The 14,371-nt window shown below is 37.8% G+C and overlaps 3 protein-coding genes across 4 annotated transcripts; 2 read left to right on the forward strand and 1 right to left on the reverse strand.

Annotated features, from left to right (window-relative positions):
• The first annotated feature begins 607 nt into the window (after positions 1–607).
• Positions 608–6,896, forward strand: LOC306886785 (prolyl 3-hydroxylase OGFOD1-like). The gene is made up of 13 exons (XM_079444090.1): positions 608–835; positions 1,005–1,150; positions 2,719–2,765; positions 2,849–2,949; positions 3,060–3,176; positions 3,411–3,502; positions 4,189–4,317; positions 4,407–4,520; positions 5,121–5,200; positions 5,338–5,594; positions 5,662–5,778; positions 5,898–5,956; positions 6,076–6,896. The coding sequence occupies exons 1-13, from the start codon at positions 679–681 to the stop codon at positions 6,232–6,234; spliced, it is 1,575 nt and encodes a 524-aa protein (XP_079300216.1). The 5' UTR covers positions 608–678; the 3' UTR covers positions 6,235–6,896.
• LOC306886796 (F-box/LRR-repeat protein 8-like) lies at positions 5,600–9,432 on the reverse strand. Its single transcript, XM_079444101.1, has 2 exons — positions 9,105–9,432; positions 5,600–8,099 (listed from the first exon to the last, which is right to left on the reverse strand). The coding sequence occupies exons 1-2, from the start codon at positions 9,239–9,241 to the stop codon at positions 7,133–7,135; spliced, it is 1,104 nt and encodes a 367-aa protein (XP_079300227.1). The 5' UTR covers positions 9,242–9,432; the 3' UTR covers positions 5,600–7,132.
• Positions 9,433–9,539: 107 nt separating this feature from the next.
• On the forward strand, positions 9,540–13,780 carry LOC306877724 (tumor necrosis factor receptor type 1-associated DEATH domain protein-like). Of its 2 annotated transcripts, none has more exons than XM_079429660.1 (6): positions 9,540–9,654; positions 10,121–10,167; positions 10,250–10,403; positions 10,540–10,820; positions 12,975–13,101; positions 13,223–13,780. In XM_079429660.1, exons 2-6 carry the CDS (start codon positions 10,147–10,149, stop codon positions 13,519–13,521), a joined length of 882 nt encoding a protein of 293 aa, XP_079285786.1. In that variant the 5' UTR covers positions 9,540–9,654; positions 10,121–10,146; the 3' UTR covers positions 13,522–13,780. The 2 variants fall into 2 exon arrangements, with proteins under 2 accessions (XP_079285786.1, XP_079285787.1); XM_079429661.1 differs by having other exon boundaries at positions 9,546–9,593; positions 13,223–13,767.
• Positions 13,781–14,371: the final 591 nt, after the last annotated feature.

Here is a 14,371-nt window from a genome sequence, read left to right on the forward strand (position 1 = left end):
CACAATTTTACTTATGTAACCATGTTTACCTCTTTTAAGCTATGGTATTAATGCTTTTTACCAGACAGAAACTTTGATTTGTCTCAAAGAAATGACTGAAGCTGGGCACATTGCCAAAACACTGGGCATAAAATTTCAAAATAAAACAGTGACTATCCATCTATCCATCTATCCATCTATCCATCTATCTATCTATCTATCTATCTATCTGTCTATCACACCAAATGTGTATATATTAAACCACAACTGTTTCCAACATTGACAATAAATCAGCATATTAGAACGATTTATGAAGGATCATGTGACACTAATGACTGGAGTAATGGCTGGTGGAGTTTCAGCTTTGCCATCACAGGAATAAATTATATTTTTTATATTATTTAGTGTATTATTGTAGAAAACTTATTTTACATTTTAATATTTCACAATATTACTGTTTTACTTTATTTTTAAAAATGACTTATCCCAAACATTTGAACGGTAGTGTACATATATGTTGTTGTTTTTTTGGACAGAGTATTTGATCAGAATATGATTTCAGAGAGTTTTCGGGGAAAGTCTGCGCTATTCCACAGCTGGCCTGGAGGGGCAGTAAAGATCTGCCTGAATCTGCACGAAGAAGACCCCAAGCAGAGAAAACAAAAGTCCCTCTGGGTTTATTCCCCTCATGGTCTTGTTATGCCAGCTAAAAAACGACAAAATGATCCCGAAACGGGTAAAAAGAATAAGAAAGAGAAACGAGGTGAGCTTGCCGTGATTAATTCGGATTTCAGGGATGAATCTGTCCAGAAAGGCATGAGAGACGCATGGCAGAGGAAAAAGGGCTACACTAATGGTATGTTTGTCCACCCACGTGACACCGTGAGCTTACATGGGTTCAACAGTCTTTTATACAGTTACTGTTTGCAGAAAAGAGCAGAATCGGTTTGCGTTTTAGAGATTAAGCAAACTGGTCTGTGTATTTGTCTTGTCTGTGAATCCCTGTTTTCTCTGGTGTGTTCCAGGTAATATCCACCTGGACTCTGAGCCCTTCCCTCACTGTCAGGTCACTCATTTCCTGCAGAGTGAGAGCTTTGTGGAAAGTCTGCAAGCAGAGCTCCTGCAGCTGAATTTCAACAGCAAGTCAAATGATTTGTACAAATTTCAACAGGTATCAGTCTGGATTTTATATATATATATATATATATATATATGCCCTCCATAAGTATTGGAACAGTAAAGACAAAATTGCTCTGTTGGCTGTGGAGTCGAGAGATTTACAAATATGATTAAAAGATGAATATGAGACAAAACTACAGAATGTCACGTGTTATTATTGGGTGATTCAACACAGATGTTTTATCAGCTATGAAGTTCAGCACTTTTAGAGTTTCATCCCTCTATCTGATGTGAGCATACGTATTGGAACAGTTGCCTCACAGGTCTTTCTAAGTGATCAGCTGTGTCCTGTTGCATTAATTCTTCAGATATTAAAAGCAGGGAATGTGTTGTATCAGTTATATCCATTACTTAAGAGGAAGTCAATTAGAGCTGTAGCAAAAACAAAGGGCATGGAGAAATCAAGAGTTTGGAAACCACCAGCAACCAACAACGACCTGATCGGCTGAGAAAACAACAGTTGATGATGACAGACAAATCATAAAAGCTGTGAAAATTAACCCTAAAAGACGTGTCTGTAAAATCACCAACAACTTCCAGAAAGCTGGGGTGATGCTCTGACAATCTACTGTCCTCAGGAGACTTTTACACAGAATTACAGATGCTACACAGCAAGATGCAAACCTCTGACCAACACCAAAAATAGAAAGGCAAGATTAGAGTTAGCAAAAAAGCACAAAGGTGAGCCAGAAGAGTTTTGGAACTGTGTTTATGGACCAATGAGACAAAGATAAACCTTTATCTAAGTGATGGGAAAGCAAAAATGTGGAGAAAAAAAGGGAATTGCAAATGATCCCAAGCATACAGCCTCATCTGTAAAGCATGGTGGAGGTGGTGGTGTCATAGCATGGGCATGCATGGCTGTCAAAACCATCTTGCCTTCCAATATTCAAGAAAATGCCACCAGATTCATTGGGAAGTGCTTCATATTGCATCAGGACAATGACCCAAAACACCCTGCCAGTTCAGTCAAGGAATTTATAAGGGCAAAGAAATGAAAGTCTTAGATTGCCCAAGTCAATCTCCAGATTTAAATCTGATTGAACATGAATTTCACCAGCTGAAGAGGAGAGTAAAGGCAGAAACTCCCAAAACAAGCAACAATTGGAATTGGCTGCATTAAAGGCTGGGAAAAGTATTTCAAAGAATGAGACCAAGAGTCTGGTGATGTCTATGGGTCACAGACTCACTGCTGTGATTGTGCGCAAGGGATCTGCAACTAAATAATAGCTTTTAATCTTTTATATCTGCCTTATGTTCAACTGTCCCAATACTTATGCTCACATCAATGAGTGGGATGAACTCTAAAAGTGCTGTAGTTTTATTTGGTAAAACGTGTGTGTTGAAACAGCTAATAATAAAATGTGATATTTTGTAGTTTTGTCTCATATTCATCTTTTAATCATATTTGCAAATGTCTTGACTTCACAGCCAACAGAGCAATTTTGTCTTTACTTTTCCTATATCTATGGAGGGGACTGTGTGTGTGTGTGTATATATTATATATATATATATATATGTGAAGTGAAAACTGAGTCCTGAAGTCTGTTTCTTCTGCAGTCAGATGATCTGAGAGAGAGAAAAGAACATCATATCTCACAGATAAGGTGCGCCAGAGTTCAAATGAGCTATTGCGTTAAGGTTTCTGTCATTGTTTTTCTCACAGACGTGTTGTTTGTTGGGATCTCAGGTCTGTGATTTTTGGGGAGTTTCGTGTTTGGTTGTCAGAAGTGTTGCAGGTGGATCTGGAGGCGACTGTCGATATATCCTGTGCAAAGTATGAGCATACAGGTAAACCATCTGACCACTTCTCAACCAATCACTGGGGTGTAGACAAGGAGATGCTGTGCAGCTGGTGTACTCGGTGGGTTTCTTGATGTCTCTCGCTGCTCTTTGTGCAGATGTTTTGCTGTGTCACGATGATGAGCTGGAGGGACGAAGAGTTGCTTTCATCCTCTATCTGGTACCTCCCTGGGAGGTGAAAGATGGAGGGACACTTGACCTGTTCAGCACTGATGGTGTGTGATACAAGAGCATAAAGTGTCATTTTACCCACAAAATTTGTGTGATTAAGTATAAAATAAGTTAAATCATGCCATTTTAGTCAACATGAAACAGTTGAAACATGACATTCAACAAAGCTTTTTATGTAAGATTATACAATATGTACTGATAAATTAGACACAAGGATCATGTGCAAATGTATTTAATTGCTGGTTAATTAATTAAATATAATTGTGTATTTTTCACAGAACACTGTCAGCCTGTGAGTGTTGTCAAGTCTCTGCTTCCTTGCTGGAACTCTCTGGTGTTTTTTGAAGTCTCCCCTGTCTCCTTTCATCAGGTAGTTAGAAAAGGTGTTGTTTTAGTATGATTTTTATACTATTATAGTATTTATCAATATTTTAAATTAGCTTTTATTTGTATTATTTTAGCTATCTTTTCAGTTGTAGTAGTTTTATGTGCTTTTGGCATTTATTAATTTATGCTTTCATTTTTATTTTTTATTTTATGTTTTAGATTTAGTGCCTCAGCACGGCAACATTTAAATTTAAATTAATTTTTAAGTTTTTCATCTGATTCAGTGTTATGTCAATTAAATATGATTTTTAGCAGTTTTATTCAGTTTCAGTCATCAATTACTCACCTTTATGTCATTACAAACCTGACTTTCTTCTGTGGAACACAAAAGAAGATATTTTCAAGAATATTGGAACCTAATCAGTTTCGTTTCCCGTTGACGTCCATTGCATGAAAAAAAAAATACAGTGGAAATCAATGGGAAACAAATCTGTTTGGTCATCAACATTCTTCTAAATATTTTTTTATTGTCAGCCTTGACTTGTATATAGTTATTGTAGGCCATGTATGTTGGCTTTGTTCTACAATAAATAAACAATAAAAAAAATCTTCTTTTGTGCCTTTTTAACAATCATAACACTGGATTACATAACAGAAGGATTGGTTCTCCATTCATTAACGATTTACATCTGTTTTAATGAATTAAACTGAAATCATCGTGACTATTAGGTGGCAGAGGTTCTTTCTGAGGAGAAGTGTCGTTTATCTCTGAGTGGTTGGTTTCATGGCCCTTCTCTACCCAGACCCTCACGCTACATTGAACCCCCAGTTCCCCGTCACACTCATATCCCCAGAGATGTAAGTCAAGTTAGCTTTAGAGAACTTTTTTGGCCAAAACTCAGCCTGCCTCTTCTCAATCTGAAGCAGTGTGTTTGTGTATGTTATAGGAGAGTTTGCTGTTTGAGTGGGTGAATGAGATGTATCTGGATCCTCGCTATCAGGCTCGGGTACAGCAGGAATTCGAAGAGAGTTCTGAGATTTGCTTGCCTAGTTTCTTACAGGTTAGTCATCATCATTATTATTAATTACACAAAAATGCTCAGTTACATATGTACATCAGGGTTTGGCAATGCACCCTATGAGCAAAACACATTTGTACATGCTTAAGAATTGTATATATTAACTGTTAAGTAAACTCTACCAGAAGATGCTTTTATAAGACCCTTTTAGTCTGTGCTGTTGTGGAGGTCCATGTATAATTGATGCAAAAGAGAAATTCCTGTAGATGTGAAATTTAGTGACGTCCCATGCCTACACTAGAGGCATGTAGTCAGAGGAAGTTTTAAATAATTAAGTGTCTAAATTACTTATTTATATATTTGCACATATAAGAGTCATGTTTGTAGACTCCGCATGCAAGAATATGCTTATATTGTGCTATAAGTACAAAACCAATAGAACTCAATTACAACGAATATGCCAAAACACAGTTTTTTTCTGCCAGTAATTCAACCAAGAACTGGATAAGACACTTAATGCGTTAAGTGATGTTAAAGAATTGAACCTTGCCGTAAAGTGTATTTGTTATTACATACTGTATTTCTACACACTTACAAGTATCTATATTGCTGATATCCTGAATACTGCCCTATAACTGCCAGGAGGAGAAACTAAGACAGGTGCGCAGTGCTCTGCAGTCATCTGAAATCCAGTGGGAGAGGAAGGGGCCACCCAATAAGAGGTGATAACCAAGCCACCCGTCATTTGTTTGATAATATTTCAACTGTTAATCTCTTCCTGTATGCACATTTTGTTTTCTGGTATGTTTCCTGTGATTTGTTTATATGCTTATGTTTTAATGGCTGTCACTGTGTTTAGGTGTTGTAGCTGTGCAGATATACAGAGCGTCCCATCTTGTGTACAGGAGTGCTTGGAACTCCTCTCCTCTGAGTCATTCTTCATCCTCTTATCCAACCTGACCGGTCTCTGTCTACACTATCTGTGCAGCGATGAGGATGAGAGTGAGAACAAAGATGGAAAGAGTGAGACAGGAAACGGTTGTGGAGAGGGAAATACACAAGCATCAGCATCCAATACTGTTGCTGATGCTGAATCAACTGAGAAGAAAGACAAAGGTAATCAGTGTGTGCATTTATTTATTTATTTTTAATCTACAGTCATTTTACCTGTATATTCTTGCAGGACCTCCAACTTGTGTAGGAGAACTGCGTCGCTGGACACATGGCGACTATACATTGTTACATGATTCTGTCAAAAGAGAGTATGCATTGGATCTGCAGCTTCACTTGGGCTGTGCAGGTATGAAACCTGCCATTCACATTTACCCTTATTGCAATTAGTTGATAATTATGTTCAGTAAGATTTAATTTTGAAGAAAATATCAGTGTCAAACATCAGCCTCTGTTTTTTTCTATCAGGGTGGAAGTCAGAGTTTGGGGGATTTACATCCTATATTGCACATGATGAAGATGAGGAGGTAGGTGATGGTGTCACACAACACCAGTTTGTTTTCATTTAATTATTTATTATAACATATGCAAACACGGCAGACTAGTGCACATTATTTATTTTGTTAACAATGTGTTTTTTCCGTAGCTCCTGACAGTGTATCCTGAAGATAACTCCCTCGCTCTGGTCTACAGAGACAAAGACACTCTCAAGTTCATCAAGCATATCAATAGTAGGAGCTCCAGCCAACTTTCTTCCCAGAATACCACAGCATTCTATGACTTCTCTTTTAACTACTATGAATGATGAGAGAAAATCAAATGTTTGATTGGCTGGCTAGCTGACTGTATGTGAGTATACGAAAGCAGAGTGCATTGGCTATACATTTCGTAACATTTTGAGCTTAGTATACATAAACATAAGTCTGAAATATAAGGGCACTTTCATTTTTGAACGTGCAAGTTTCACTCCCAACTACAAAAATTCAGTGTTAAGTGTGATGCTTGAAATGTAATCATTTGATTTGTGCTCGGATGTCAATAAATGTTAATAATTAACACATGAATACTGACATTTGTGTTCACTTTAAGCTCATTGTGTTATTCCACAAGTGTTAAACACCAAATTAAGTCTGAGAACATAAGTGAAAACGTTTGTTTTAGGTAGTTCATCATCGCTGTCTACTCACCCTCATGTCATTCTGAAACTGTATGCATCTATATGTAACCTGTATGGATTTCTTTATTCTTCAGAGCATAAAAAGATATTTTAAGAACAGTTATTTTTTCTCTCCATACAGTGGAAATCAATTCCCGATGTTCAAAATATTTTCTACATGTTCTATATATCAAGTACATGTTTGGAATGAGTAATTAATGAGAATAATATTTTATATTTAAGAGATTTCAAGTGAAATGTATAAGTTTAACATTTGAGTGAAGTTTAATTAAAAAATGTATGAATATCAGAACATCTTACTATTTGGTTTGTCTCTGTTTTGCTGTAGTGACAAGCATTTGAGCTACATGAACTAAACCTGATGATCACATTCTCCAGAATCTGATTTGAGAATGATCCAAAGAGCATCTTCCGCTGAAATGGAAACAAGAACATCTGACCGTCTGTAAAAGGATTTCACAAACTCAGTGTCACAAATACAGTTATTTGATTAGACCTAAAAATGGTGCAAGAGCACTTGAGAGCATTAGTTTAGTTTAGTGGAGGTCCATGGGTGAGGCTCTTTATGTGTTTTGAGTGTGAATCTGCAGAGATTTGGACAGTTCGTGATGAATGCTGTTATTACTTCATGCGAGACCACACAATAACAGTGAACATCTTGGAGCTTGACGCACTGCTTTGCTAAGGCTATCAGCTCAGAGTTAAGTTCAGGAGACGGGACTGTCTGCAGCTCCAGAACTTCTAGCGTGTTTGCGTAACTCTGCCTGACTATCCGAACCTCATCCAACAGCAAAGTCCAAGTGAGCAGCCGAAGACATCGGACAGGGATGCTGGGCTGCAGTACCCCTGGAACATGCAACTCAGGAAGGGTGTGGTCCAGCTCAAGTTCCACCCAGAGACGCGGGTGTCTCAGTTTTAACTCTAACCATATCTGGTCACGGAGAGGCACGGTGTATTTCAGCGAGCGTTCGCAACGGAGCTCTAGTTTCTTTAGTGCTGGTCGTTCTGGCAACATGAGATCTTTCAAGACGTCTTGTGAGAGACTGGCCTGGAAAACTCCAAGAACGCTGAGCGACTGGCAGTATTTCAGCGCTTGCCTTAGCGTTTCAGCATTGACGCCACACACCAGAGAGTGATTGTTGATGTAAAGACTTTGCAGAGCGGGGCAAAGCATGGCTACGCTCCTGACGAAGGAGTCGCTGAGGGTGAAGGGTACACCCTTTAGGTCAAGCACAGTTAGAGACGATCCGTTGGTTAGTATGTCCACTAAGCCTTGCTGCAGGTCTTGACCAGCATAAAAGAGAGGCGTGTTCCCCACACAACAGATGGAAAGTCCTTCCAGCCGCCCGTCACCCCTGGCAACTGCCTGCCGCAGCACCCACAGTGCTGTTTGGCGATTGGCTGGATCAGTCAGACACATTCTCAGTTTCAAATTTCTGACCAGTGGCAGAAGAGCAGAAAATCTGTCAGGGACACTGGTTCCTGACTCACACCTAAGACAAGAGATAAGATATGTAGTGCTGTCAATTGATTAATCGTGATTAATTGCATCCAAAATAAAAGTTTTTGTTTACATAATGTGTGTGTACTGTGTATATTTATTACATGCATATAGACACACATGCATTAATATATTTAAGAAAAATGTTATGTTCATATATTATATTTATATAATACAAATTATATGAATATAAATATATACATGTAAATATTTTCTAAATATATACACATTACACACAATGTAAGCAAACATATATTGTTTGATAGCACTAAAATATGTCAAACTGAGCAAGACAGAATGGCAATCATTTATGTTGTTTATTGTTTTGTTACTATTATAAGTGTGTAATAAAGTTAATGTGACAATTTCATGACAATATAGTAGTGTATAGTACAAAGTCTTCACTAATGACGTAACACGCTTTTATCAAGGTTCTTGATCAGCATAGAACCTTTGGTCAAATATGGGGCCATAGAGAAGAAGAAAGAAATCACACAGGAGATTTCTTTTAATAACTCAAATGTTTCTCCTAGACAGCAATGAAGTTGTAATGAGAAATGGAGAGCTAATGGAGATTTTAAGTCTTTTTATTCTCAAAGGTTTTCAATGCCCAGAAATCTCACACCTTTTCTACAGTTTCAAAAGATCTCAACAATGTCTCAAACTGTGGCCAACATTTCAGTCTGCAATCAAAAATGAGAAATTTTAATATAAATGAAATCAATTATTATTAAACTGTGTTTATAACATAGGCTTAGCTTTGTAATTTAGAGTTATAAAATCAGTCAATTTATTGCAACTCTGTATGTACCCTTATTATTTCTCCTGGGAATTTTTAGGAGAAACATGTGAGACAACGTTAATACTTGCACGCAGTTTAATTGAGATCTCCATTAAGTCTCCTGAGATGTGAAAGAGCAATATCTAAGTAACAAAATGATCCTCTGGGAGGGTTTCCTTATATCTGACGGATACAAGACAAACCAACAGCTCTTACCTGACTTCAGTATCTTTCCATGAGCTTGGATGTGACATGATATCAGACCAAGCCTTACAAACAGTAAATGCATTGCATTTGTCCTGTAAAGGCAGGAAGGAAAAAATATGTGCAAGGATCTCTTCTGGCAGATCCATTCCATTCCAGATCAGCCCTTTATCTTCCGTCAGCCGCAGTACGTTAAATACACTTGAAACCGGTTATCTGATATTATAACCGAAAACCTCTTAATCCAGCACAGTTCGTGATGACTCTGCTGTCTGTGTGTCTGTCAGACTTCTGGAAAAAAAAACATACGTTCTCAAACTTCTGTACTTCCTCCTGCGTTACGAGTTCCGTTGTTAAACGCAGCGATGAAAACTGATGTAGAGCGTTGAGCCAATCAACATTGAATGCGCGAAACTGTTAACCAATCAGATTGTTGAACACTGCTGTGGGTGTGTCTTAGTAGCCAAGACAGCGCTTCGACACCTCGAAAGTTTCCTTCGTGTAAGTTTGCAGGCCTGTTTAGACTTCCTTATCACTCAGACAAAGTTCACCAAATCGTTGTGTAAGTAATATGTAATATATATAACAAAGCGCAGGTTTCATGTTCGTTATCATGTGAATTGAAGGCGAGCAGTATCGCGTTATGTTAAAATTTTGCTCACGAGAAAAGTAAAATGTATAAAAATAAATGCCACGAAACTTGTGTGAGCGAGCGTGTGTGTATGTTTTATCCAATGACTTCTTAAAAATGTAAAAAGTTAACTTTTTTAAACGTGACGCATCATATTAACTTACCTGTAAACGTGCATCGCATATTTAACAATCACCAACCTCTGACCCCATTTATTTAACGTTAGCAGTATCGACTAATCAAGCTCACAGCCATATAAGGAAGTGGTTAGATCCTGAAACACACACAAAATAATGTATTTTTGTGTTAGTCTAATAAGATCTTAAAGGAGTTCTCATTTGCTTTCATACATGGTCTTTTTTTTTACGTGGAGTAATTTATTTGTTCACACTCACAGGATTGAGACGGGAGTTTGATCAGAAGATGGACAGTATAGACACAAAGGTACATTGTGTTTACACTTTTTGTCTGTCCAGATGTTGTAAGTGAATTAACATGGTGTGTATGATTTTATCTTCATCTGCAGAGGTTATATGACAGCAACTGCAATGATGGTGCATTTTCAGGGTGTGCTGTGCTCTTCTTAGGGTGCAGCAGTCCAGCACACAACCTTTTATCACATTACAAAGACGAGCAAGGGAAATTCAGCCTGTTCAAGGTTATTAAACTCACCCTTATAGGTAAGCGTTGATAGAAGTGGCCACCAAGTACATAATGAAGTGTACAAAAACTATAAGAGTATGGTGTTTTAGATATACATTAGATTTAAATGTGTTTGTGTTGCAATTGATGCAGTTCTAATTGTATTTGATCCAGATTCTGTTGGTGGACTGGAAGGGTACGAAATCCTGAAACTGCACGATGCTGATCCTTTCCTTGGGGTGGAACTTAAATTCATGGCCATGCCTCCCTGTCAGCGATTCCTGGAGAACTATGCATGTGGTTCGCTTGCTCAGTTTCTGTCCCAGCATGCCTCACGCCTTCTTACTCCTCCTGATGGGGTTGTCATGGAAACACAACTGAAAGCAGGGATACATACGCTGGACCAAAGCCTTCAAGCTATAGAGATGTGTCTGGAGTACATACGCCAATCACAGGTGTGTGTGTGTTTGTTTATGCTGATATGACCGCCAGGATAGCTTTATACTGTCCTGTACATTTATGAGCAGCTGTTTGCACAGGACATCAGACAACGGAAGTAAATCACAGTTCACTGCTGTTTAACAGGCAGTTTTACGATTTATTTCTGACTTTAAGGCCACAAGGTCATTGGTGTAAATGGTGCTGGGAATTCCCTGAATCAAGAGAGCCTCAGATATTGCTAGTAAGTAATAAGAAATGTTAATTGAGTTAATGTTCTTGACACAGTTTCAGCTCTGAGAAGAAACTACAGGTTCATAGATTAAAGATAAATTGATTTGATCACATAAGCATGTTTCGGATAACTGCCTAAATGTCAAGTTTTCTATGCAAAATGCGAATGCTCTAACATATGTACTGTTCTGAAACCTGTTTAGTCTCCTTTTGTGGTAGATAATATGTGGTGTCTGTAGAAACTGAAATGTGTGCAAATTTCAAATTACTGCAACAGCATTGTAGTACCAGGTATCAATGGTGAAAACAACTAAAAAATATAACTCATTTTGGTGGAGTGATTCTCTGCTGTAAATTTTACTGTGGACATCAAGTGGAGATCCAACGCAGAAACCAAATAGTACAAAAGTAAATAAAATGATCAAAAACTGAAATGCATTCTGAAATGCAAATGAAAAATTTGCTATTAGAGTAGTTTGCTTTCTAAATTGATGGTTTAATGCTCTTTGCAGCCAATAATTCACTGCAGTGTTTTTTGAGGACTTGTGGATGTCACACATCTGTCACGCCTGTAGATGTTGGCATCTGCTGGCGACTTCTTCAAAGCTTCATTTGTGCTGTAGAGTTAGATGCAGTGACTAGAAGTTACTACTTGACTTGGCATCAACAACAACAGATATGAGAAGCATTTTTCCTGCCTTTTAAAAGTCAGTAGGCCTATTTAGTTTCTTTCTATTATTATATGGTTGCAATTTTATAATTTGCATTTAACCCATTTTCCCTGCATGTCTGCAGCCTTGTCAAGCAGAACTATGAATCATTATTAGTTTTTACGTTTGCAGAGATGTGAAAACCATTCTTTAGCTTTCAGTTCCCTTAGGTGCTCTTGTAAGTAAACAGTTGGCAAAAATAATTATTCACTAAGGTTTTGTCAAACCTTTTCCTTCCCTATTTACATTTTTTTTTTTTCTGATGTAAAATCAGGACTGCTTGCTGTAGATTTCAGGAATTATTGCTGATTTGGCTTGAACAAAGAGTGAAATGAAGAAGATCTGTTGGGATTCTCATTAATCCTTTGCAACCTTCTTCTGTCAAAAAAACTAGTCTGGTCAGATGGCCTCTGACCTCTTGCATACTCTTGCTATAAAGCCGTCCTTCTCTACCCTGATGTCATTATGGACACTGTGTCTGCAAATGTAGAAGTACAGGTGTTATGTGAACCAGTCTGATGTATCAGTCTTGCTCTGATGAAAACAGTGAGAGGATATCTCATTATTGTGAGACTCCCAATGAAATTAACACCATTTGAGAAAAATGTTAAAGGGATAGTTCACCCAAAAATGAAAATTCTGACATTAATTACTCACCCTCATGTCATTCCAACCCATAAAACTTTTGTCTTCGAAACACAAATTAAGATATCTTTGATGAAATCCTTGAGTTTTCTCAACCTGCTTAGACAGCAACGCAACTACTACGTTCAAGGCCCAGAGAGGTAGTAAAGACATTGTTAAAATAGTCTATGTGATATCAGTGGTTCAACCTTTGGTACTCCTGTGAATGGGCATTGAAGACTGACACGGAAGAGAAGAAATTGTTAAATAAAGTGTTTTTGTTTTCTTTGTGCGCAAAAAGAATTGTCGTAGCTTCATAACATTGCGGTTGAACCACTGATGAACATAGATTATTTTAATGATGTCTTCACCGCATTTCTGGGCTTTGTACATGGTAGTTGTGTTGCTGTCTGTGCGGGGTCAGAAAGCTCATTTGTGTTTTGAAGATCGAACGAACCACATGAGGGTGAGTAATTAATTTCAGAATTTTAATTTTTGTATGAACTATCCCTTTAAATCTCTTTTACCTTCTATGAATGTAATAGTATAGTTCAGATATTTTCAAATAAACAGCTGTTTATTTAATGCATGGCTGTTTTGTAGCCTGTGCGTTTGCGAGATGACGAGGTCACACAGTTGGAGCAGCAGCTGCAGAACAGCTTCGGCCCTCCCAGTCAACCGCCGCAGGAGCTGCCCAGGAACTGCTTTCTGTTTCAGAAAAGAGTTTTTGGTGAGTTTTAACTATTTAAATGTATTTGATGATGCAATTTACATTTGTATTTCTGTTATCACAGACTAGTTTTCACCTTCAAATTGTTTGATGTTTGTCTCCTTCTTCCCTATGCTCTCAGACGATAGGCCTTTGACTCCAGCAGACCAGCAGCAGTTTGCTACACGTGTGGGACGGGATTGGAAACGAGTGGGACGGGCTTTACAAAAGAACTGCCGTGCCCTAAAAGGCCCTGCTATCGACAATCTCGCCTATGATTATGAGAGGGAAGGGCTTTATGAACAGGCCTATCAACTGCTTGGACGTTTCATCCAATCAGAGGGCAGGAGTGCCAAACTTAGCCGTCTTATCAGTGCACTAGAGGAGACAAAACTGACAAGCATAGCAGAGATCATGCTGGGCATCCAGCCACGAGATTGAGACTGTACAAGAATGAATGAGTGATATGTTTGTGTGTGTGTGTTCTTTTTGTACATGTGTGATTGTTTCCAAGATATATAGCTAAATTTGAAGAGTCTGCACTCTCGTTTTTGTGAAATGTTTTTTCATCGTGACCTTATCATTTCTATCTGTCTCTTACTTGAAATTTCACAATCACTTGTCGTCTGCCCAGAATGAAATACATTTTAAATAAAGAGTTTTTCATGCATATTTCATGCATAACTCAAGATTTGTCCTCCATATTGTCCTGTCTGCGTTTTATCGGGTCAGGAAAAGTTGCATCTCAGAGTCGTTATGTTCATAATTGCAACAAACTGTAGATGCTAAAAACAGCATCACTTTAACTTCCAGAACTTGAGTGTGTTTTTAAACAGTGAATTGGTCACATTGAAGGGAGCAGTGTTATTGTTAGAAGGCACTTAGTGTAGCTGGACGACTGCTACAGCACAGCTAATATGGATTGACTTTTAATCGGCACTCTACATGAAATCACTCATACGTTCAAGACAACTGGAAGTACAGAGCTTGACACCACTTTAAAAATTCAATTGTGGGGACCAAATTCCTGTTATGCATATTAAGGATATTACTGAACTATAGATTACTTTCATAATAATGTTTCTAAATAAACTGCTTTCTAGTCCAAAAGATTAATCTGATTATAAAACCGGTCCACTGAGTATAGGTCACCTATATCGATCTAATATTTTTAAAAGAGACTAGAAAGGATAAATATGACATGAGGCAGTACTAAAGAATCTTAGTTGAATGTATATTGCTTTTAGAAATTCAATCCTGAAATCAATATTCAGAAGTTCTATAAATAAAC

Source organism: Barbus barbus, assembly GCF_936440315.1.
Source record: "Barbus barbus genome assembly, chromosome: 2".
Classification (NCBI taxonomy): Eukaryota; Metazoa; Chordata; class Actinopteri; order Cypriniformes; family Cyprinidae; genus Barbus; species Barbus barbus.

What these genes read in the sequence shown, in the direction of transcription:
- LOC306877724 (XM_079429660.1), top strand. Translation starts at nt 10,147, where the DNA reads ATGGACAGTATAGACACAAAG. An exon ending in TGGACAGTATAGACACAAAG is followed by an intron (nt 10,168 to 10,249) that starts GTACATTGTGTT and finishes CTTCATCTGCAG; the next exon opens with AGGTTATATGACAGCAACTG. An exon ending in TATTAAACTCACCCTTATAG is followed by an intron (nt 10,404 to 10,539) that starts GTAAGCGTTGAT and finishes TATTTGATCCAG; the next exon opens with ATTCTGTTGGTGGACTGGAA.
- LOC306886785 (XM_079444090.1), top strand. Translation starts at nt 679, where the DNA reads ATGCCAGCTAAAAAACGACAAAATGATCCCGAAACGGGTAAAAAGAAT. An exon ending in AAGGGGCCACCCAATAAGAG is followed by an intron (nt 5,201 to 5,337) that starts GTGATAACCAAG and finishes CACTGTGTTTAG; the next exon opens with GTGTTGTAGCTGTGCAGATA. An exon ending in AACTGAGAAGAAAGACAAAG is followed by an intron (nt 5,595 to 5,661) that starts GTAATCAGTGTG and finishes ATATTCTTGCAG; the next exon opens with GACCTCCAACTTGTGTAGGA.
- LOC306886796 (XM_079444101.1), bottom strand. Translation starts at nt 9,241, where the DNA reads ATGGATCTGCCAGAAGAGATCCTTGCACATATTTTTTCCTTCCTGCCT. An exon ending in TGGAAAGATACTGAAGTCAG is followed by an intron (nt 8,100 to 9,104) that starts GTAAGAGCTGTT and finishes CTCTTGTCTTAG; the next exon opens with GTGTGAGTCAGGAACCAGTG.